Source organism: Lissotriton vulgaris, chromosome 9 (genome assembly GCF_964263255.1).
Source record: "Lissotriton vulgaris chromosome 9, aLisVul1.2, whole genome shotgun sequence".
Lineage (NCBI taxonomy): Eukaryota > Metazoa > Chordata > Amphibia > Caudata > Salamandridae > Lissotriton > Lissotriton vulgaris.
Genome location: NC_141697.1, coordinates 789,061,486 through 789,087,463, shown reverse-complemented (window position 1 = coordinate 789,087,463; position 25,978 = coordinate 789,061,486). Strand labels below are relative to the sequence as shown.

The following is a 25,978-nucleotide window of genomic DNA, read 5'->3' as shown; positions in this document are numbered from 1 at the left end:
TTTATGGGGAAACTCTTTCTTGGTTGGTTCAGATCACAAGCCATTAAAAGATCTTTTTACTAAAAAAAACCTAGACGAAGTCTCCTCAAGAATTTGCAGATGGGTCATTGCTCTTCAAGACTATGATGTTGTAGTGAGTTACATACCTGGTATATAAAACAAAGTATCTGATTGTCTCTCTCGTCTCATTCAGACAAATTTGAATGTAGACTCAGAGAACATTGGTGATTTGTGGGATAATGATGAATACAAGGTGTGTGAAATTATTACTGAAGTTGTGAGTGAGGATGAGTGGAAAAACTGTTTAAGCAAAGATGCGGTCCTTGTGAAAATCTCTGAGTTAGTCACTAAAGGTTGGAAGAGTATGAAAGGGCTTGATGAGGATGTTTGTAAATTTTGGAATGTTCGTGATGAATTATCTATTAATTCTGGTGTATTATGGAGAGGTACGAAACTCATACCTCCCACCTGTGTCAGACCAAGGATCATCCAACAAGCTCATCAGGGACATCTCGGTGTCTCAAAGACTAGAGAGAATCTGCATGCACTTCTGGTGGCAAGGTATTGATCTCCAAGTTGAACGTGTTGTGAGAGATTGCGCACCGTGTACTACTTGTGATAAAACCTTAACAACGAAAATCCGACCCATGGTAATACGTAAAGAACCCTCTAGATGCTGGGAGGAAATTGCTGTTGATCTGCTGGGACCCATTTCTAGTTCTTCTGGCCAGTATTTCGTGTTGGTTTTAATGGACATATTCTCCAGATGACCAGAAATTAAAGTTGTAAGGAGTACAGAGACAAAAGATGTTATTAACTTTCTTGAAGAAATCTTTGCTAGGGAAGGGTTTCCCGATACTCTACTGACCGACAATGGGGTCCAGTTGGTCTCAAAAGAGATGGAAGATTATTTAATTAAAAACGGAATTACACATAAACGGTGTTCTCTCTATCATCCCGAAACCAGCGGGATGGTAGAGAGATTTAATAGAGTCCTCAAGGAGTCTGTACAGATAGCTATAGCTCGGGGAAAAGACTGCAAGTTACAAATTGCTGAACCTGTGAGAATATATTGTCTCACACCTCATTCCACCACTAACAAAGTACCGTTTGAGCTGTTTAGAGGACGAAGTCCTAATAATCATCTGTTTCAACCATGGATGAGAGATAAATGTCATGATTTTGATTCAAAAACTACTTCGGGTGTGGTTTTTTCTGATAGTTATATTAACACTCAGAAATTAAAAGCTTTAAAAAGGAAAAAATATTTTGATTGTATGAATGCTGTTTCACACACTCGTGTACAGGTGGGTGACACGGTGAAAGTTCGTGTACCCAAGAGAATTAGTGGTTTATCAAAATATTCTCCTCCTTTGGTTGTGAAAACATGTTTTGAGAATGCTGTCAAGTTAAGTGATGGTCGCATCTGGAATTTAAGTAGAATTTCTCCTTTGCACAAAAATGTCATTATTACACCAAATGGTCGCAATGAAACAAACATTGAGAAAGCAGTTTTGCGTAGAAGTAGTCGTGAAAAGAAAATTCCAGTCGCTTGTCATGATTTTGTTTTAAAATAATTATGTAAAGGGGAAAGATGTGTAATATCTTTAATTGGTTTTATATATGCTTTATCATTGTTGCTTAAGGCAACTTCCTCTGTTCTAGAATGTTTTTATTGAAAAGGCTTCATGTAATTCCTAGAGTCAGCTATTTCCTTTATGCTGTGTGGATAGGACGTCTTTTACTTACCTGTTTACTTGAAGAATAAACCTGCTTTATTTCATCTTCTACTGGCGTGATGGTTCTTCATTACACCTTTGTTGCTGTGAACAAAAATTGGAATGTCGGAGCTCCGGGCTTCTACTGGCCACCAGAAGCAGGGAGCACTCCACTGTTTTTAATAGAGTGCTCATAATTCCACTGTTCTAATTGGCTGTGGACAATGGCAGCACTATGGACAGCTGACTATGAAGTACACTGGCTAGCTAACTGACAGCACTTTGGATATGCGACTATTACAGCACAATGGCTTGTCCACTACGACAGCACTATATAGCTTTTTGTGCTTAAGAGTCTATAAGATTACAGTTGCGGGTTTCCCATTGAAGCCAGAGCTTATGCTGTGTTTGTTGAAGGGAAAAACTCAGGGCCAGATGTGCGACCAGTTTTTGCATGCGCAAATGGGTTTGCGACCCGGTGGCGCACGCAAAAACCTTCATGTCTATGAACAAACACGATTTTGAAACTTGCGAAAAAATGCCACTCGCAAAATAGTAATTTGCGACTCGCTATTAGGAAGGGGCGGTCCCTTCCTGATAGTGACTCTCTTGCCATGTATGAATGTTTTGCGACCGGAAGTGTGGCCGCAAAACACTCACAATTTACCGCCCTCTCCAAGATGGTGGTAATGGAGTCGCAAATGGGAAGGGGTCCCCAAGGGATGCCTTCCCCTCTGTGACTTTCTCTAAAAATATTTTTTAAGGGCAGGCAGTGGTCCCAGGAACTACTACCTGCCCTTAAAAAATTAAACGAAAACGTATTTTTTTTTTTTTAATGTAGCCCGTTTTCCTATAAAGAAAACAGACTGCATTAAAAAAAACTGCTTTATTGACATGCAGTACCAGACATGGAGGTCTGCTGAGCCCAGCTGGCCACAATCACTGGGAGGGCCAGCCATTCCCAATGGGGTCGCAAATTGCCTGTCGCTCTTTAATATTCATGAGCCTCGCATTTTGGGACCCCATTGGGAATAGTTAAACAAAAGGTGGACAGGGTCTAAAGAGGGGTACGAGATTAAAGACAACACCCTACCCCTAATCGACTAACGTAAAACACAAAAGGGGTGCTAAGGTCATTAGTGGCCTCTACTGTCTAATATGTACTTAAAGCATAGAGGTATAGACTGTAAAAGTGAGAGAGGAGAGCAAACGTGAACCCATCAGCCCACCCATTGGCGGAACTTCATCATCTGGGTTTGAGAAACACCAACCTGGTGTCTAATAGGTGTCTCACCTTGGAGAGAATGTGAGTACAGCAGCTAGTGTGTAGTACACCAGTGATGGAAACAATGGGTAGTGATGTCTGAAGGGCTGTGGGAGGTGAAGAAAAAGTTGCAGTGTAGAAAGCAAATGTGCTATAGGAAAAGTGGTGAAATAAAATTGACTAGCATGGTGCCTAATAAACCTTTATTCAGACGGTCACCATGGTGCCAAGATTAAAAGCAGAGTGTAAATGGATGTAAGCATATATTACCATTTGTAGATGAATCAATCGGTCGACATGTTTCAGCCTCAAGAGGCTTTCTTCAGGACCTAATAAGACACTACTGCAACTGTGGTAGTAAGATTTCAAAGTACATACCATGCCAGAGACATTAACCTACTATTGGTAGGAGATGAAGTCACGGTATTCTGAAACCAACTGCTCCTAAAACATAAAAACAGTGTATACACACAAGCAAGTACATATATTGTAAATACTAACAATAATTAAAGTATAAAAATGAGACAAAGAGAACCACAGAGACACTGCTCTATTATTATGAATTGATTAGTTAATTAATCACTCACCCGTACTTGGGCTGGGAGATGGCCTCACCTCGCCTGGCACTCGCTCAGGACAATGAGGCCCCGCTCTAGTAGGAAATAGAGAAAAGGAAAAAACACCAACAAAATAACTAATAATGCTTGGGACCTATCTATTTCTTGGACCACTAAGTGTATCACAGTTTACGTTTGCGGCATTGGAAAGGATTGCTTCCATCTTCTGCACGACGGCTGTACGCGGTAGAACAAGAACAATAACAATACCCGCCACACCTCCCGGACTCGTCTCGGGTTCAGCCGCCCTCCTGCATTTGTAACTGCGTGCAGCTGATACAAGAAAAAGAATGTGAGCCGCCCCACTAATCGATCGCGCACCGCCTCGCGGGCGCACTGATTTATGACACCTCTACAACTAATTACAGAATCCTTCTTTTGATTTGCAGTCCACCTCCACCCCTGCAGCCCTTGTGCTCGTTGTGCAGAGAAGCTCATACCCAGTCCCTGTCCTGAGGAGAACCTACAATATCTACGGTTCGAAACGTGTTGACCCCCAGCCTGTGACAAGAAAGAAGGGTGCAGCTAGGGACTAACCAATACCACTTTTGTGGGCCCTTGCTGGCAATCTTATAAAACATTTCATCACAGTTTTTGTGAGACAGGCAGGCAGCCTTATTCCACCTTCAGTTCCACCTGTCCACTGGTATTCTAGTTAAAGGACTGGTTCCTCCCTGTATGTAGTATTGTGCTTTGTGTTAATGTTTTTTATGTTGCAATTGGCTTGGAATGTAATTATTTTGTATTAAGTTTCATTTTGGTGTTGTGAAATGTTGAGTATTCACTGTAAATGTTTGTACACTTGTATATATTGTGCACACAATTGTATGTTTTTGAACTGACTGTTTTGACAGGATTTTCCTTTGAAGTCATCTTTGGATGAACTAACAAAACTTGATTATAAATGAAATTAAAAAAAAAAATTGTAATACAAAACTTTTGGTCACGCAGCACACATGGGCTGTGTCGGTCCCAATTTTACATAAAACAATCCTTCCAAAATGGGACTCAAAATTTGTTACTCGCAATTGACCGCAAATTGCAAGTCGCAATTTGGAATGGCCGTACATCTGGCCCAGAGTCTCTTAACCATCAAAATAATCCTCAAATGTTGTACAGAAACTGATTAGAATGGTAGAAAATATCCCCAAAACATTAACAACAAAACTCAAACATGTATGTTTGTGAAAATCAGTATACACCTAGTTTGGATTCTGATGTTTTATATTTAGGTTTCATATCATGTGAATTGTGTTCTACTTTTAAGTGCAATGGCAAGCATATAATATTTTGATGAAGCCAGCCCTTCTAGGGATCCAAGTTTAATCGGGAGCTCACATACATATAAATTTACGATCAGGAAAGAAAACATACCACTTATTTTATTTATGAAAATTTATTGACGATCTTTAGGCCCTTCTCCTCCTTTGAGTTTCCAGGTATATTACAGCTTGTTGCCAGTTCCATAGATGATATGTCATTTATTAAACAACGAATGGTGGAATAAGGGCGGTGCTCAGGCATGTGAGAGATAGCGGTTACCAGATGGAGACTATGGAGGAGGAGTCTCCCACTAACACAATGCGCAACATCAATGTTGGGTTTGCTTTGCCTTCTGCCAAAGGTCTCCCCTATTACCTTGTTAAACATCATCATGGTACCCACAAATTCATCTGTTGCAATGAACATTGGATGTGGCACATTTACAGTTCAAATGGAGTAGTTCTCCAGTGGAACAATACTGCTTTATAACAGAATTTAAATGTCCAGTGGAATTCTGCTTACCCAGTAATTCTAGGAACACAGATCCATTCTCGTCTAGAATAAAGAACTGCCCAAGAAGGGTGAGGTAAATAGTAGGTCTGACATGGTCTTCGTAGCGTGGTTCTAATGGCAGGTTTTATGCAGCAGGACCTTTAAGAATCCCACCACAACGCCTCCTATTTTATTTTTTTAAAAGCCGAGCTAGTCTTCGGAAATCAGAATGTACAGAAAAAAAATGTATCAGTGAGTAGAGGAGAAGCAGCTCCCATTTGCTGCTGGTGGAAGATGAGCATCAGCAACGCCGTTATTTCTTCTTCCCGGATGCGGAAAGCTCTGCTGCCGCCGCCTCTGCTGCCGCTGCTGCTTGAACTTGTAACTCTACTTCTCTGGCCGCCAGGAATGCCTGGTACTCCTCTGCAGACAAGCTGTGGGAGAAGAGGACATATGTCATTGACCAAGAAGAACTGCCTGGCAACTGGCTACTGCTGAGGGTTCTAACCTGTGATACAGCTGCAAGACTCTTTATGACAGAACAGGGTCTACCTCACCCTACGGGTGTCAGAAATGGGATTTTGGCTTTGCGGTAAACCCCCAAAATCCACATTGAAAATGCTTTTTATTGCTTCCTTCGAAAAATGAGAGACAAAGCATCTCGAGGATGTTGCAAGGGGTGGGCGTGCGCAAGGTAATCCAGTCCAGAGATTCGGTATTGGGTTTAAAAAAAAGTCTTTGTTTCCAATTGATTCATTCTCACGGAATGGGTGAATTTACACACAGCCAACGCATTTCGTACTCACATGGAGAACTTAATCAGGGCTCAAATAGGGCACATATCCTCACGATACTGAAATAAATGTACCACAAAAGTGCACTCCAGATGAGTATAATTGGCGCAGTGTAGGACGTACTTAAAGCAGAGTCCGGCTTCTGATCAACGGTCTCAATAAAGGCGAGTATCCTCACGATAAGTAAGCATTGATAAACCAAATGCGCTCCAGAAAAGTTCATTGGGTGCAATGTTGGAGGTTCACAAGTATCGTATCGTATCGTAAGACCGTCAGAGTTGCTTCAGCAACTCTGACAATGTTAAAATACCTCTAGAGGCCGGACTTGGCCCTGGGAAATCCCACATGCGTCCAGTGTTATTGCCTGGAGCACAGACTTTGCACAACCTCCGTTTTACCTTCAGTGATCACAGACCTATGATCAGTGGTCATACTTGGCCTTGTGAACCTCCAACACTGCGTCCAATGAACTTTTCTGGAGCGCATTTGGTTTAGCAAAGCTTACTTATTGTGAGGATACTCGCCTTTATTGAGACCGTTGATCAGAAGCCGGAGTCGGATTTAAGAACGTCCAACACTGCGCCCATTATACTCATCTGTATCAGTACCCTGCTCTATCTGATTCCAGTATTTGATCACCTAGGCAAAGCCTAAATAGAGCCATGCAGTTAGGCCTGTTTCCATCTTTATAGCTTGCATCATGGTGGAAGGAGTTACACAGAAAAGATGACTTTGTTTTTTTAATAAATGAACCAAGATGACAGACAATACCTTGATTCTTAAATAAAAGAAAATAAAGAGTGTTTAAAAAAACAAACAAACAGGAGTCGAGACAAAAGAGTAGAGGGTTGGATAAGTGGATGGTAAAAAATATGGGAGATGCGTGGCAGGGAGAGAGCAGCACCACGGGTGAGGAAAGAGAGCAACGCAAGAAGTATGGTGAGAAGCACTTGGGAGAGCGAGCAGCAAACAAAAGTGACAAACAGAGGGAGCAATGGTATAGCACAAGAGGGAGAAAACAACACAGAACATGGGTGTGTGATACACAAGAAAAAAACAGTGTGCCAAGGCATTTGGGAAGGCACACAAGGGAGACTGAGACAGCTGAGAAACATCTGCACTCTCGGGTACAGCTGCTTAATCACAAGGAAGAGGGTCTCTAAAAGTGAGCAGTTCAAAAACAATGATATCCTTATTACCCCAACTAATATATAGGAAAAAGCATCCCCGTCCCATGCATTCTAAAAATATTTATAGTCACAGTGGAGTTCCATGACCATATAGAGGAACAAGGCTGTGTTTTTTTATTTTTTCCTTTTAATGTATGGAAGAAGGTATTTTATTCTTTATCAAACATGATCACGCAATTAACCTTCCCAAAAACTGCATACATTTGTATACTCTTGCTCTTTCATGTTCCTTGAGATCCGGAAGAACAAAAGCAAAATCTGTACTGAGAAATTAAACACACCAAAAAGTAGATAGTAATTTTTGCAATAATATATTAGAATCAGTTTAATATAAGGCAGATTAAAAAATGCAGAGTTTACATCTTTTCTTCAATGATCTATAGTGTGGAAAAAAATATATTTTGCCATAAATTTCTCCTTTCTGCTGATCAATTTTTAGGTTTCGACCTGGCGATTTGCGCAAGCAGTTCGCGCAGGCGAAATCTATTGTTTACATATATTGGCTTCAGGAACGTCCCCCGGCTCCCATTGGCTAGCTCCATAAATGGAGGCTAGCCATTGGGAGCCAGATCTGTCAGTCTAGGCCGGACCAGATTCGGGGGGGTTCCCGCGATTTTTTCCCTCTCCACCCACTTCTGATCGTCATCGCGGCGGTGGGTGTGTGTTATTTTTTTTTTTCGAGTCGGCCTGTTTTCTTCTTTTTACAAGTGTTTGTTGTTGGAGTTGGCTGCAAGATTTGAGTTCCCACGAAGCGATCAGGTAAGGAGCATTTTGTTTATAAATGTGTTTTCACTTTGTATGTTTCCCGTCTTATGTTGCCTGCCCGCCTCCCCCTCCCGCTGTCCGTGCCTTTTCCAGCTCGTATTGTGTATCCCATCTTATGTTGCCTGTCTCCCCCCCCCGCCCCCCGCTGTCTGTGTGCCCGCCCGACCCCGATGTCGCGTTTGGTGCAGGTTCCTCACTTGTGCGCCTCCAAACACTTGTTAAGGGGGGCAGTGGTTATAGTGATGGGGAGTCGGATAAGGCCAATCAAACTACGAAATACAGTTCGATTTATAAACGAAACCCCGGTTGTCTGTATCATTCTAAAAACTTGAAATAGGTCAATAGCTATATTTTGAAAACCCGTTTTCGATTTTATTAGGTAGGATTGCAGATTTATAACTCGTACAACTTGTATGTTATTTGCAAATCACCTTCGGTGATGAGGCGAGAACACATTCAAACGTGCACACTAATGCAAAATGTGCCTCCGTTTTCCTATCCATACAGCGCACAGGCGCCACGGTTCCTGCACAGCACTCACTATACATCGCATTCCAGATCTGGTTCACTCTGCTGTTCTGGACAGCTCTCACTGCACACATTGAAGATCAGCCCACGCAGGACACACTCTATCTAACTTTGGAGGCATTTGTGGACGTGAGTGGCCAGCGGCAACTACATTTTAAAGAAAGGAACATACACCTTTAGAGTGGTTGTGGCTCCCCTTGCCCTCTGCAGTAGCAATCCCGATGTGAAACGAAGATCTGGGATTGCTTTCATATGTATACAAGAGAAATGCCGCTGCTTTGCTAGACCCCTGCAGGCCTGATTTTTCACACGCCAGAGCTTCATCTGTGACTAATTAGAGTGAAAGGGGAGCTGGGGGGATGGTGGTGGGGGCTGGGACTGCATCAGAATACTCGTGGTGGGGGGTGCGAGAGTTTCACGTGTAAACATACAGAAGAGCAAGGAGAGATGTATGGGAGAGACCTTTAAATACCACAGAGATGTGGCCTCGTTAAAGCAGGAAGAGCCATGGTGGTTCAAGTACTTTGTCGATATAAACCGAACGGTGGCATAGGCCACCGACATGTAAATACATCCGGGTTATGCATATAGTCAAGAGGATGATCATACTGTGTTAGGTCACGGTGTCGCTCTAGGACAAGGTGTTATGGCATAAAACATATCGGAAGGACTAGGAGTGACCTAAGAATGCTCTTTCCATGAAAAAGTATGGTACTATAGGAAACACACTTCAAGTGGTCTGGTCGATTAGTGGACTAATGCATCCACTGCAGGGGCCTGTGTTTTACCTCATGGTCACAGGTTCAAATCCCGTCTAGTCCACTCAGCCTCTCATGCATTCTGAGGTCGATAAAATGAGTACCGTTGGGTAACGCCAAGATACCCCATTGGGGTGAACTTGCGCTTTACAAATACACATGTTGTGTTATTTTATGGTGGTAGTAGAGGCAGAATGCATAAGAAAAAGGCTTACAAATTCATTGATGAAGCCAGTAATTTTGTCTTTTTGTATAATGAAAAGAAAATGCAAAGCTTCACTCGGGCACACACAACTCAAGGTACATTATGGAGAGCAGAACCTTGGCTTTTCCAACGCAAATAATTGTCACATCACAGGTGGCAGCAGCAGCAATGCAAGCTTTCCTTCATACATACAGAACACATGCTGCATACGAGGTAAATAAAATCAGCAGGACAGGGAGGCTGTGTTTCACCTGTACGATGTACCTACAGATCACCGGCAGGGGTACATCTTGAGTACAGTTCGAAAGGGCTTTTCTGAAATATTGTCTACATATCAGTGCCTTTCCTTGAGTATTTTTACTAGCGCACAGTCTTGAATACACTACCACCTACAGGGACGCCTGCTGACTCTCCTCTTGATACTCTTCTGCAGGAGTAAATGCACAAGCCAGTTTTTATCGTAGTGCAAAATGCTAACTGAAATAGTTGCAATACAAATTGCATTTGCGAGAGATTAAGCTATTGCCATTGTAAATGACAATGCCATTTATTTATCTGTTTTCAAAACCAACACATAAATAAAAAGTTTGTCATTCACAATGCCAATAGCTCAAACTTTTCCAAGGGCGAAACTGTTGCATTGTAAATGCTTGTTGTTTTGAGAGAGAAAGAAGGAAAAGTCTGCTACTGTTTTCCTTGTTCAAACTGAGCCTGTAATTATGCCCCGTGACCTTCTTTTCACGATGCCTGCTGGTTTGGACAGCCAGCATTGTGACATCAGAAATCAACAGCAATGTTATGTCTTCTTTTATAGCGCTCGAATCACCGTGAGGCTTCTCGGCGCTTGCTTTGGGAACCCGTCCTGGCTTTTTCCCTGTGAGATAACCCGTACTGGGCACCCCCAATGTGAAAGCCAGGCATCCCGCCGCGGAGGGCCGTAGTGGAGATTAAGCAAGCTAATGCCCAGAGTTGCAGAGTGTGAACCCGTGATTCGAGTAGGCACCGAAGCGAGAATTATCGAGTCAGTGGACATTTGGGCTCAAGACCCTGCCGCGTCAGGAATTGAACCCTGGTCCCGGGTCTGACCTCTGCTTCAGGGTCTGCCTCCTCTAACCAGTGAGCCACACTTCTCCGCAATCATTTTATTACAGTTGAACAGCCACATCATTAGGCCAAAGCCTATGGCGCAGCTGTGTGGTTGTGAAGACATATTGGGGCATGCTGAAAGATTACTTAGGAATGCATTCACCCATTGCGTGCCACTGATTTTTCGTTTTGTTACTCACAGTTACTTTCTTTGCTTGCTTGCTCTATTTGTGTTAGCTCATCCAACATGTCTTTGTCTCTCCCTTGGAGCATAACCTCTTTACCACCTCGATTGGCTACTTTGTTTTGCACATTGTATACAGATGCCTCCCTTGTATGCTTCTCACCATCCCTGCCACTATGCTCCATGTAGCTCCTAACCGATTGAAGCCCGGTGAGTAAAATGGGTGTTGCGCGCCTGCCCTGGAGCACTTAACAATTAGCACCAGTTACAGTACACAGAGTCACATTCAGTGCGTAGGCACAGGAAGAACACGTGTTGTGACAAGAATCATAGGATGTTGGGCTGATTCTGGGACTCAAACCTCGAGATCCAAAGTCAGCAACCCTGGCTGTAAGGCTAAATCCCCCGTCCTCCTCTGCACCCCCATATTAGTCATCTCGTCCAAGTGCTTCGCCCCAGCCTCCACGTTACTTCAGTCCCACCCGCACCCTCAGCGTTCATAAGGAAAGTCAATAGGTTTTTAAACAGAGACCTAATCACCTTGCCAATGTTTGTCTTATTTTTTACCAGGACGAAGTTGGTACACAACGGAGTGCGTCTGGTCACGCTGAATGTTTCTGCTGCTCTGGGTGAAATATGGGCTTTGTCAATGTTCATCTTGCAATGCTTTCAAGATATTCTCCTAGCCTTTCTGCAGTAATAGCTTCATATTAAAAATAAACATAAGAAACAGCTCCTCTCGGGGTTTAGTTCTCCTCATCTCGCTGCCTCATTGAAAGCGGCGGATGGCTCCACCAGTGCTGTTACAGAACTTGTCTGTTGTAATTACTTGTTCCCTATATTTCGGTAGTGCTTCATATTCATGCGTGGAAGTCTGAGCGCTTCCATTTGTTTTGCATGCTGGTGAGTTTTACAAGCACGGTGCACTTTTGAGTGCAAGAACATGAGGCGCTTTGTTGGTCATAACATTGTGTCACCTGACAGCCTTCGACTGGGCTCTTGTTTCTAAACAGGAGCAACATTTCTGCGTTCATTTCATTAATCTTTATTCGGATAAACATTATCCATAAACATTGCTTATAATCACATACATAGTCCATCATCATATAGAATATTAAAATAAAACCCGTCATTAAAACTAATCAGTTAAAATATTACTAAATTATTCACAGCTTGGATATCTGCGTTCATCAATGATGTTTAATTCCTCGTACAACATTTGTTGTACTTTCCTGTAGATGTAAGCTTTTTAGATCAATCCTGGGCAGCGCACTCGCTGCTCTGCGAGGCAAGCTGTATTGGGGCAGAGATTTGAAATTCCGCCCACATTTTTAATTGGCTTGTGTCATTGTCCACTGTAAACTGTGGCTGTTCATTGGTTAAAAGGCTTAGTAGTCCCTCCTTAGTACTGTCTTGTCTCATTTTGTAACCACCCATGGCGACACCCCCTGTTACGTATGTTGTTACTCTGTAGGCTTTAATTACAGCCTCCGAGCACTAGTTTTTCAAATAGATTTGTCCTGCCTGTTGTTGCAGGCAGAAGCTTGCTCTATCCGAACGCTTTTTAAAATGTTCATAGCACGCATTTGCAATGCAATACGTCTTGCATTTGCAAGAGTTAAAGCTATTACCATAGTTAATGACAATGTCTTTTATTTATCTATTTTAAAAACAACTCATAAATAAAAGGCATTGTCATTTACAATGCCAATAGCTCAAACTCTCATAAATGCGAAACCTATTGCATTGCAAATGCTTGTTCTTTAGATTATACTGGCGAGAGCGAAGGGGCTGTATTAACACTAAGGCGGAGTACCCAGTCACCAAAATGTTGTGTACCCTAATATAATGTTAAATTGCATACTCATTTTGACTCATAGAGCGGCCACAGAGGGGTCAAGAATCTTTGCATCCAACAAAGCCAGCAGGAATTCCAGTTGAAGCGGCACATGCTTCCACACAACACCTACCACAGACATGGTACTGGGTCTACATTGAACCTACAGCTGAGAGGGTACACTTGAGTAGAGGCGGTGCACCTGTCAAATAGAACCTATAGGAAAGGTGGTACACATGGCTGATGAACCTGTCCTCAATTAAACGTAGTAGTGGAGATGCACCTATCTACAAAGAACCTGCACAGAGGTGATCCACCTGGCTGCACATTGTATTTCTAAGCTACGTACTTTACACCTGCAGCACCTATGGCAAAGGTTATATACCGGTCAACACTGCATCTAAAGTAGTGGCAACATATCTATTCTTGCCGCACCTGTAGCAGTGACGGTAAACCTCTCTACATAGCATCTCCAGAGGGGGTACACCTGTCAACATCCTCTACAGTAAATGTGGCACACCTGTCCACACATCATCTACCTCGGATGTAGTACACCTGTCCACACAGCTCTTATGGCATAGGTGATACAGCAGTAAACACATCCTCTACAGTAAATGTGGCACACCTGTCCACACATCATCTACCTCAGATTTGGTACACCTGTCCACTCATCATCTACCTCGGATGTAGTACACCTGTCCTCACAGCTCTTATGGCATAGGTGATACAGCAGTAAACACATCCTCTACAGTAAATGTGGCACACCTGTCCACACATCATCTACCTCGGATGTAGTACACCTGTCCACACAGCTCTTATGGCATAGGTGATACAGCAGTAAACACATCCTCTACAGTAAATGTGGCACACCTGTCCACACATCATCTACCTCGGATTTGGTACACCTGTCCACTCATCATCTACCTCGGATGTAGTACACCTGTCCACACAGCTCTTATGGCATAGGTGATACAGCAGTAAACACATCCTCTACAGTAAATGTGGCACACCTGTCCACACATCATCTACCTCGGATGTAGTACACCTGTCCACACAGCTCTTATGGCATAGGTGATACAGCAGTAAACACATCCTCTACAGTAAATGTGGCACACCTGTCCACACATCATCTACCTCGGATTTGGTACACCTGTCCACTCATCATCTACCTCGGATGTAGTACACCTGTCCACACAGCTCTTATGGCATAGGTGATACAGCAGTAAACACATCCTCTACAGTAAATGTGGCACACCTGTCCACACATCATCTACCTCGGATGTAGTACACCTGTCCTCACAGCTCTTATGGCATAGGTGATACAGCAGTAAACACATCCTCTACAGTAAATGTGGCACACCTGTCCACACATCATCTACCTCGGATGTAGTACACCTGTCCACACAGCTCTTATGGCAGAGGTGATACAGCAGTAAACACATCCTCTACAGCAGAGGTGGTGCACCTGTCAACATCCTCTACAGTAAATGTGGTACACCTGTCCATCTACCTCGGATGTGGCACACCTGTCCACACATCATCTACCTTGGATGTGGTACACCTGTCCACACAGCTCTTTTGGCAGAGGTGGTACATCAGTAAACACATCCCCTACAGCAGAGGTGGTACACCTACCAACATCCCCTACAGTAAATGTGGTAGACTTGTCTGCTCATCATCTACCTCTGATATGGTACACCTGTCCACACATCTCTTATAGCAGAGGTGGCACAGCAGTAAACATCCTCTACAGTAGATGTGGGACACCAGTCTGCTCATCATCTACCTTGGATGTGGTACACCTGTCCACTCATCATCTACCTCGGATGTGGGACACCTGTCCACTCATCATCTACCTCGGATGTGGGACACCTGTCCACTCATCATCTACCTCGGATGTGGGACACCTGTCCACTCATCATCTACCTCGGAAGTGGTACACCTGTCCTCACATCCTCTACAGTAGTTGTTGTACACCTGTCCTCACATCCGGTATCGCAGAGGTGGACGCCTGTCCAAATAGCACCCACAACAGAAGAGGTACATCAGCTCACACCTCCCCTACAGAAGAGGTGGCACGCCTGTCCAAACAGACACTACAACAGAAGCAGTACAACTGTCAACATATCATCTACAGTAGATGTGGTACACCTGTCCACTCATCATTTACCTTGGATGTGGTACACCTGTACACACATCTCTTATGGCAGAGGTGGTCCATCAGTAAACACATCCTCTACAGTAGATGTGGTACACCTGTCCTGACATCCCCTATGGCAGAGGTGGACGCCTGTTCAAATGGAAACGACAACAGATGTGGTACACCTGCCCCCACATCCCCTATGGTAGAGGCAGTACATCTGTCCACCCATCACCCAAGGCAGAGGAGGTACACCTGCCCACACAGCACCTACAACAGATGTGACAAATCTACTCGCGCATCCACTACAACGGAGGTGGTAGACTTGTCCACACAGCACCTACAACAGATGTGACAAATCTACTCGCGCATCCACTACAACGGGGGTGGTAGACCTGCCCACACAGCACCTACAACAGATGTGACAAATCTACTTGCGCATCCACTACAACGGAGGTGGTAGACTTGTCCACACAGCACCTACAACAGATGTGACAAATCTACTCGCGCATCCACTACAAAGGGGGTGGTAGACATGCCCACACAGCACCTACAACAGATGTGACAAATCTACTTGCGCATCCACTACAACGGAGGTGGTAGACTTGTCCACACAGCACCTACAACAGATGTGGAAACTACAACAGATGTGGTACACCTGCCCCCACATCCCCTATGGTAGAGGCAGTACATCTGTCCACCCATCACCCAAGGCAGAGGAGGTACACCTGCCCACACAGCACCTACAACAGATGTGACAAATCTACTCGCGCATCCACTACAACGGAGGTGGTAGACCTCCCCACACAGCACCTACAACAGATGTGACAAATCTACTTGCGCATCCACTACGACGGAGGTGGTAGACCTGCCCACACAGCACCTACAACAGATGTGACAAATCTACTTGCGCATCCACTATGACGGAGGTGGTAGACCTGCCCACACAGCACCTACAACAGATGTGACAAATCTACTTGCGCATCCACTACGACGGAGGTGGTAGACCTGCCCACACAGCACCTACAACAGATGTGACAAATCTACTTGCGCATCCACTACGACGGAGGTGGTAGACCTGCCCACACAGCACCTACAACAGATGTGACAAATCTACTTGCGCATCCATTACGACGGAGGTGGTAGACCTCCCCACACAGCACCTACAACAGATGTGAAAAATCTACTCGCGCATCCACTACAACGGGGGTGGTAGACCTGCCCACACAGCACCTACAACAGATGTGAAAAATCTACTCGCACATCCACTACAACGGGGGTGGTAGACCTGTCCACCCAGCTTCGGTGGCAGCTGGACGATCTTCTGATATTAATTTACCGAAACAACCAGGGATAAGAATAGAAGAAAAATAAAGGGGAAATGAAAGTGCTATAACATCACTGAAGAGGGCATCTTGTATTGCAAAATATCACTACAGGCTTAATTTTATTGGAACATTAAACATCACTAATAGGCCATTCATGTTCCTTTCAGCTGATGTCCACTCCAGGGAAGGGCTAAATATTCCCCGCTTGAGTGCAACGTTGAGCTCTTACAGGTTCGCCTTATTCCAGCTGAACCAGATCGGACGTGTGCACCAGGCATGCACATAGCCTTCTATCTAACAGCTAGAAACCTGCAATAAAGACACTGCTTATCCTTGTTAGTTTAAAGACAAGAATACACGTTCTAAAAAGACACAGGAGACTTGCTATTCTATTTCAGCTAAATATAATAACATTTTCCCGCATCCACGAACCTGTGCTCTCCATACTTATCCGTTGATCGTCCTGCCACTCCCCCTCCCCTGCTGGGGTTTCATGATTGCTCTTTTTAGTACAAAATGAAACAAAAATACCTCCCTGTCCCTTCCCAAGCTTCTCTCTTGTTCACTCAGCACGGTGGGCCGTGCATTGAGCTCAGTGATCCTTTGTTGCTCTCCATCCACCGCTGTTGCTTTCTTTTCCTAACTTTTTATTTCTTTTCTTGGAGGCCCTGCCAGCTGAAACTAACTACAGGGTCTTTAAAGATAGTGTGCATGGTTCATCATTTTTTCAGTCTACCTCTCCATGAAAAGTGTTCTCAATCATGTCATGGTATATTTGAAATTAAAAAAAAGCAGAACTAACCCCAGCGTCATGACGTACGTGCACGCATGATTGGAAATGCACGTGCTTCTTGTCTTGTCTTTTTTTCCAATGCTGAACTAACCCCAGCGTCATGACGTACGTGCACGCATGATTGGAAATGCACGTGCTTCTTGTCTTGTCTTTTTTTGCCAATGCTGTTCCAACATCGGCAATACAATTTCCTTTCTTTTTACCGATGCTTAACGGCATCTGCAATAAGAATTTGCAAAGCTCAAAGGTTTGCTCATTCTCTTCAAAAGCGAGACATACTGGCCTTGCCAATACTTGTTTATTACAGATGACCAGAGACGTTAGAAGTCTCTTGTGATAAGGAAATTCGGGAGGAGCTCTTATTCAGGGATTACAGGTGCCCATAGATCAGGCGCACAACGACCACAGGGCTCAAATCGCTTCAGCCCCCCCCCCCCCTCCCCCGCCACTCCAGAAACTGCTTTAATCACAAGTACAAAATATATAGGTGAATATCCAAATATAATTAGTTAAATAAGCAAGAAAATGAACATCGAGATTACAAAAAAAATATCTTTCAATTTGAGAGGAAGAGAAAGCGAAGGAAAGGAAAAGAGAACATAAAAAAAAGTTCAAGTAGAATGATTAAGAAATATTTTCTCAAACTGCTACAACTTGGGACAGGAGCATGGCTGGACCAAAAAATCCACAGGCTCCTCCACAGGTCAACGCGGGATACTGGGGATAGGCTGGTCATTTTCTTGTTCTATTTGTCTACCCTCAACTTACCTCACACATCCTCTTGTTTTAGGTCTGGCTAAGCAGCACAGGCGTTTGCAAGACCTACTATTTCCAATGTACAACTAAACTAGGCCTTGGGTCAGACCCCTTTAAGTGCTGGCTTCTCTTTTTAGCAACAGTGAAATGTTGGATCCAGTCCAGATAATTATTTCTTTCTCTCTGGCTATTATGGTCTGAACGAAATCGATAAAAGCTGCTATTATAGCATGCACATGCACTTATATCCTAGCCAGACGCGCAGGATGGAGTTGACAAAAGCTCAAATCTGTGAATAGGAAGGCGTGAAGCAGAAACCACGAGGTAATCTGTGATGAAAAGGATAGCAGGTTTGCTTTGAAAAATACAGAATATTGATTTTTGAATAAGGTTATGCATGTTTAGTTTGAAGTGGCTTAGAATTATAGGGTTTGCTCACAGTATACCTCTTCAGATTTAAGAGATTAATTCATTATTTTTCAATATTGATATGGAGTGCTTAATTTCATTTATAAAAAAAAAGTGCAGGGTCCCAAAGTTTTTCCAAGTAGATCGTGGCTAGTACTGCTGAGTACCAGGGTTTCCGCATACCAATGTTGACTGGATTTGATTCCACCTCATGCCTTAAAATCCACCACTCTACATTTCCTGTCTTTTCATCTCAATCTTGGAGCCTATTTTTCATCCCTGCTTTCTCCCTTTGTCACTATTTTCCCATCTCTCGCTTTTGCTTTTCTCTTTCTTGCTCTAGGTCAAAGGCTGATGATGAAAAATAAGTCCTGGTCAACAACAACAAAAAAAGTACTGGAGCCCACCACCTGCAACCACCATCGCAAATTGTGAACTGCTGTTTAGAGAAAAGGAAACTAGATAATTTAGGAAACTGGACCATTTAAAATGTAGCAGATACAAAAAAAATGTCTATCAGGACTAGAGCTGGCACAAGGGGTGGGGGCATTTTTCTACAGAACCTGCACTTGTGCAGGGCCCATGCTCTTTCTGGCTATATTTATAAAGCATGTCTTCCCATTGTTTTTTATTATTACCGAAGATGAGACAGGAAACAATGACACTCTAGATAAAGCCAGCTGCTGTCCTTTCAATTTCTTTTGGGGGCGGGGGTAAACTTCGATCAAGGTAATTGTGCCACTATTAACAGAAGTAGTAGGGCTTCGAACGTATCTTTTGACCTGGGTCTGGCAAAACACTTCTGATAGGCCTGAGCAGAATAAAACATTTTAAAGGACTTCGAAGGGGTTGCAACGAAGGCGTGAAACCTGTATTAGACAACCCAGTTAGGAAAGATGCACAAACCTGTTCTTGAAGATACACACTTCAGCTTAATGATAATAGAGCACCTGGTTGTTTGAAATCCATGATTGCAATAAATCAACAATAACAGCAAGACAGATGAAGGTGCATTTCGTCCATCATCAGTGTGTCTTTTGCTTTCTCACCTTAATTGGGCTGGGGATGCCCAGATGTGGGTCCCATGCTAACTCTCTCACTGGATTTAAGATGGCCTGGCTGATGATGGGTGATGCGCCAAAACCGATCCCAGGATGCTTTTTTCCGGTCCAGGGAGGATCTGCCTAGGCAGTTCGGGCTGGACTGTTCCCATGAGGCACAGGCTCAAGACTGATTTGCATACGGATGGGTCCAAAATAGGGTGGCATGGTGAACAAAAGAACAATGGATTTAACCTGGATCTCTTGACTGGTGGTGAATATTTGATTTGCTCTGCATTCCGTCCATCATCTGTGTGTCTTTTGCTTCCTTGCCCTAAGTGGGCCGGGAATGCCCAGACGTGGGTCCAGGCACAAGGTGCCTCTGAATTCAAGCTAGCCTGGTTGATGAGGTGATCCCCTGAAACTGGTCCCAGGATGCTTGTTTCCGGTTCAGGGAGTACCTGGCTTGGCAGTTCGGGCTGGACTGTTCCCATGAGGGACAAGGTCAAGACTGATTTGCATATGGCTCGGTCTAAACTGGGGTGGCATGGTGAGCAAAAGAACTATGGATTTAACCCAGATCTCTTGACTGGAGGTGAATGTTTGAGTTGCTCTACATTCCGTCCATCATCTGAGTGTCATTTGCTAGCTATATTTATAAAGCATGTCTTCCCTTTGTTTTTTTATTATTACCGACAATGAGACAGGAAACAATGACACTCTATATCACGGGTACTCGGCGGCCTGTGGACCTTGCAGACATCGTACCTGTGTTTTTTTCTTTTAAAGAGTGTCAGCAAACCCCACCGGTTGCAGCAGCGCAGACTCCGAAAGACTCTGCTCTATGGGGGCCAGGCGACTCCAGCGATAGTCAGAGAGGAGATGCAGGGGCGCTAAGAAGAGGTGAAAAACAACAAAGCCCCATTAACAAGTAAATGGTCTTTTAAAGACGTGTGAAGTACTCGGGTGTAGCTGTGTGCGTGCTCGGGAAGCTGTCTCAGCCCGGGCTGCCACACACGCAGGGTGAGATGACAGAGGTGGCAGGGTGTGAGAGCAGGGTGAGGTGACAGAGAGTAGCAGGGAGTGAGAGCCGGGTGAGGTGACAGAGGGTGACAGAGGGCAGCAGGGAGTGACGGCCGGGTGAGGTGATGGAGGGTGACGGAGGGCAGCGGCGAGGGAGAGCCAGGTGAGGTGACAGAGGGGAGCGGGGAGTGAGAGCCGGGTGAGGTGACTGAGGATAGAAGGGAGTGAGGTGTGTGTTAAGAGCCTGTGATGTTTCCTGCCAGCCTGTAGTCAGAGGGTTGAGCCAAGGCCAGGGAGCTCAGGCCTGATCTTCGCTCTCGCAGCACAGCGCACAAATGCTTGCCGCAGGTTGGCGCTATATATAATTGATGCATGCATACCTACACAGACGGGGGATTGGTGCCAAAGGAGGGTTTTGATCTGACAGCTCAGGGGTGAGAGTCCAAATTAAAGCCAGCAACAGATGCGACCCCATGCTCAGTGGTGGGACACAAACCCCGCAAAACAGCAAATTCAGAGAGAAAACTAGCTGGCTGTTAGTTTACACAGAGAGAGGGGGCTGGCTCTGGGCTGGTGACGGGGATGTGTAGACACAATACGTGTGCACCTCCCTAGAGACAGACAGTGGAGAAGTGTGGCTCAATGGTTAGAGCGGCAGACCCTGATGCAGAGGTCTGGCCCGGGACCAGGGTTCAATTCCCGCCTCGGCGGGTCTTGGGCTCAATTTTCTCGGACCTGATAATTCTCGCCTCGGTGCCTATTCTAATCATGGGTCCCACTCTGCAACTCTGGGCAATAGCTTGCTTAATCTCCACAACGGCCCCAACAGCGCTGGGATGCCTGGCTTCACCTTGGGGGTGCACAGGAGTGGACATTTCACAGGGAAAAGCCAGGCAGGGTTCCACAGCGGTATGCGTACAGCGCCAGGAAACCCCGGTTGGGGTATAAGTGCGCTTTACAAGTACAAATTAATTTCATTTCATTTCATAGAAACAGAGAGAGATAGTGACAGACAGGGACAGACCGACAGAGGAAGCGATAGGTAGAGGCAGCCAGACAGCGAAAGAGACGGTGAGATAGGCAGGGAGAGAGAGACAGAGGCAGAGGCAGATAGAGACAGAGGCAGGGACTGGGGCAGGCAGAGACAGACAGAGAGGGAGACAGAGACAGGGACAGACAGAGGCAGGGAGAGGGACAGATAGAGACAGACAGATACAGAGAGATAGCTAAACAAAATTGGTGGTGTTTCTTCCCTCTATTTTATGTTATTTTATTTTACAGCTTTATGTATGTGATATGTTAATTCTTTCATTAGTTCAGTAGTGTATAACCCCACCAACAGGTCATTCTCCTTTTGACGTTTACTTTACCAACTGATATCTAAAAATAGAACACCGATTTAAGATTTACAGCTCCTATTTTTACACAAGGATTATTCATGACACAAATCATCTATTTTTATCCCCTTCAAGGTACCAAGTCCGTTTTAGTTTTTTTTGGCTTTCGTCCTTTAAATTCATTTAGTTTAGTCTCATGGCTTGTTACTGACCATGTAAATAGGTGAATTACTCCACAGTTCTAGGTTTTTAATGCAGTGTGTTTCAGCCTCTTCCTTGGGACTCAACAAGTTGATTAGGTCTGCTTCAGTATAAAAGGATCCTATGGACATGTACCTAAACATTTAAAGAAATGTAGAAGTTTGCAGAAGAAGTTTTTTTTAATTATACTTTTTTTCACTCTGGCCATGGAGACGTTTTTAAAAATATAGATTTTTATGATTTTTGTTTTTTTCTCGTTTTTTCTTCTTAGAGGAGACTGCTTTAACTCTTTTCTTCGGTATGGCATTGTTATCACATAACATGTAAAGCGCTCTGATACCTTCGGCTATACAAAACTCAAAATAAGAATAATAAAAGAAATGTTGTACAAACACCACCTTACATCTTATTACAATCATAAATCACTTATAGCATACTATGATATTGTTTATTACAAATACACTTTCTTAGGAAATGGGAAATAATTGTTTTAGTCAAATGTTTAAATTTTATGAAATGTGCCATCCATGTTTTCATTTCACCTCTAACCTTGGCATCTCTTTGGAAGTCTTTTCGCATTAATTGCCCCTTTTTGGAGTAAAGCTCCCCAATGGTTGTTATTTTTATATTTCCTTTACAGAAGTCTACCCCTGATTTTTTCAGGCTAAACATCTTTCTTTTTTTAAAGCTCTGGGGCTCCTGAACCTTCCTTAACCATATACTACACTATCTACCGATCCCAGAGTCTAATCAGATAACAGACCGGGAAGTCGAGTTCCATTTGCTGATGCTTAGGGCATATTGTTTGGAGTCAAGGACAACACGGCTGCTTGTTTATTTTGTACAGAGCACAAGCAGGCTGAACCATCAGCAGCACCACCCGTTTGGGTGTCAGTTCACAGTGCCACAGTAGGGCTGTGGGAAAGAGTTTCTGCTGCGACAGAAGATTATTGGTGACATCAAATAAATCCTTTTGGTAAAAGGTGCAAGGATGATATTGCGTCTTGACACTGTCCAGACTGGTTTAAAAGAAATGTGACATTTGCAAATTAATGCATATATTGTAACGTCTGTAGGACACAGTGTGGAAATATGAGATTAAACTGAATGAAATATTCTACAAGCCTGTACAGGGGTAACATTGAGAAGAAAAACATGAAAATTGATCAAATGTAATCAGCCAATGTAGCAAATGGTCGAAAAAGGTTGAACCAAAGCCCCATATAGTAAATGTAGAGTACAATATGCTTGCCATGTATAGTACAAGTGCCACCACATGTTAAACCACAAAACGAAACCACAGGACAATAATGATACATAGGATGTCTTCTCGATGGATGGAAAGTCACTGTGAGAACGATGGACAAAGCTGTCTCTCAGGGCCACATTAGAAATGGATCCTCAGTAGGAGGTCAGGCTAAACATGCAACCCGAAGGTAGAAGATTAAAGTAGGAAAATGTAAACCGAATGTTGGACACAGATACGGAGACAAGGGGGCAGGAAAATGGCCTACAGTGGGCACCGGACCAAATGAGGACAGGGAGGGGGTTATCAGAAGAACGGGCAGTGTCTCCCAATATATCACTGACAAACGATCTGTTGGTTAGGGCTCAAGGGGGCAGATTACTAAATCAAATTGTGACACTGGTTATGTTTTGAATGTAACATTGTTCACTCGCTTGTATTGTAACCTAATTCACAAAATGAAAAACTCTTAAAACAAGGTCAACATAGAGGTGAAATTGCAAATGTTGGTTTTAACAGATATTTTTGTTTAACAGAAAGGTGACCGGCTTGGTATGATGGACATGACGCCTATTTGCATACAGCTGCGTTCCCATGGAAGGAGTTTTCATTTGGAGAGTATACACGATCAGTTCACTCTTTCTATGAAGTGTTATTTCTCTATGAGCATGCATGATAGCTGTAAGTTTCTGGATACAAGGAATATTTATTTCTTTAATCTAGCTGGCTGCCCGATGGGTTGCTACTGACATGCAAGAGCAATGCATTTCTTGCAGACCGCAGAATATCAGAGGAAGCAGTGTCTGGCACTGTATGGGTAGAAGTCTTGTCCCTGTCCCATACAGAATCTATTCTTTTGCAATGCTTGACCCTTTCCGATTAACACGTCTGTTCCGGGGAGGCGGTATCTGACTGCAAGGAGTATCCAATCTCTGTTATGGCATGTGGCATCATGCATTTTTCTAGATCTGAATGCACAGATACAGAACAATCCAACAAGCACACAACATTCTATATCCAGGAAAGATAAGAAGGGCTGACGTCTGGTTAGCCATGGTATTAAAGAGTAATGTCAATTCATCCATAACCCTTCTGGCCCACACAAACCTCAACTTTAGCTTAATCGGCCAACACTCAAATAAGTCATATCGTCTGCAGATCTTGTTTATCACCCAGTGCTGCACCAGCCAATGCAATAGCCATCAGCAAGTGAACAGGCATGAAATAAAGAGCTGTCACATACTGTGGCCAACAGGAGAACTCTAATCTAGTCCACCACTGCAAGTCCCAACTAGCAACACACTATGAACGCTTCTTTACATCGCAGAATGACATTCAGACATGGAATGATAGTAACAAAGTCCCTCCCATAGCAGCAGAGCACATCACCATTTCTCTTTTCAACCATGCCTGCTCAGAACTAAAAACGTTAAACAAAATATCAGGTTAGACAATCCAGTGCAGTAACTATCATTATGAGAAATATCATAGAGAGACCTGCAGAGCTGTACAAACCTGCCAGCCTAACGGAAACCATAAACTGTGAGCCTCTTTCTCACACATCTTCATCCACCACACTGCCAAGGGTTGTATCCCATAACAAGACAACTACACCTTGCTGGTCATCACGCACAACATCGAAAAGCTCCCCACACAGCAACAAACAAGCAATGGCAATGCTATAGGTCTGGCTTATGAAGGCACTGCATAGTCATACCTAAATATTCATATAGGCTAATGTCTGTCCTCCTACCATCTCTGCTGCTGCCAGAGGAGGACACCACAAATTACCTAGTTATCGAAGACACTTTAATACCATTACAGTGTAATATGTGGGGCCTTGTGAGTTTAAGCTCAAGCAGCTGGATAAATATACAAAATAATCACAGCACGGTGGAGGGCAAGCACTTTTTTGGAAGCAAAGAACTTTTGCCCAATCGAAAAAGTGTACTCCTGGCTCCCAACATGTGGGAGGAGCCAAAGCCCCTTTCTAGTGAGGCTCATATAATGGTCTGGCTATAGCTGCACTGTGAATCCAGACCATAAAAACAAAGACAACACCCTTCCAACCATACACTCTACACAGCGTAGCTTGTGCCAATGCAAGCAAGAACTTCATTGCCTCACATAAAGGTAGTAAGCGATATAAAAATGCTGCAATTCAATACAGTGCAATAACAGCTTCAAAATGTAAGGGTCGTTTTTATCGCCGCTGCCATTAAGCGAACCAGCTTCTAATAAACAAAATGATAGGGCATCTAGTGATGGGTGTGGATCATCTACAGAGATACTAAATGAGTGGCTAATACAAAAAAAGAGAGTAGATATTAAATGAATAAAGGAAAACATGAGATTAGATAGAACAGAACAGACAAGAGCTATAGGGGGACGACCTGCCTAACTGGTAGAAAGTGGGATCCAACATCTAATTCACAAGTCACAACATATCAAACAGCACTTTACACTCCACAGTGGTCTTTTGAGAATGCCAGGTCTGGGTTGCAGGTAGTAGAGCTTTGTCCCACCTTCACTAGCTTTCTTGCACTCTATTTTTCCTCCTTTTCACCTGCTATGCTATTGCTCACGTCATCTCTTTCTATATTCTATTCTCAGCTTTCAAACCTAACATAGAGGTTTAAAGGATATCTCTTATTTAGTTTATAGTTTACACATTTCTGAATTTAATGATTGATGTAAGTTTGCCCTTCGTAGAGCGAGTGGAAAGGCTATCATCCCAATTTTCCTCACAATCACCACCTGTACCTCAACTCTTGGTGTAAGTTACCATTTTGCTGTGATTGCTTGTAGGTGAGCTGCATTTAACATGCACAACACAGTATGAATAAAAGCACATTTGCTTGATTTGCAGCTTCACAGTAGGATTGAATGTCACGCCAGCGGGGGATAAGTAGTTGCTCTGCTGTCACTCTCCTGTCAAAGGTGGATGGCTGGCTCCTGAATTGTAGGCTATACCGTATACCTGAGAAAGAGGCTGTAGGAGAGTA

General features: G+C 43.8%; 1 protein-coding gene across 1 annotated transcript in view; it reads right to left on the bottom strand.

Annotated features, from left to right (window-relative positions):
* Positions 1–4,979: 4,979 nt before the first annotated feature.
* The window catches only part of MRPL11 (mitochondrial ribosomal protein L11), a 712,335-nt gene continuing 691,336 nt past the window's right edge, over positions 4,980–25,978 (bottom strand). Inside the window, exon 7 of the mRNA XM_086939516.1 lies at positions 4,980–5,788. Coding sequence (XP_086795642.1) covers positions 5,668–5,788 — 121 coding nt within the window. The 3' untranslated portion in view covers positions 4,980–5,667. The remainder of the gene's footprint in view (positions 5,789–25,978) is intronic.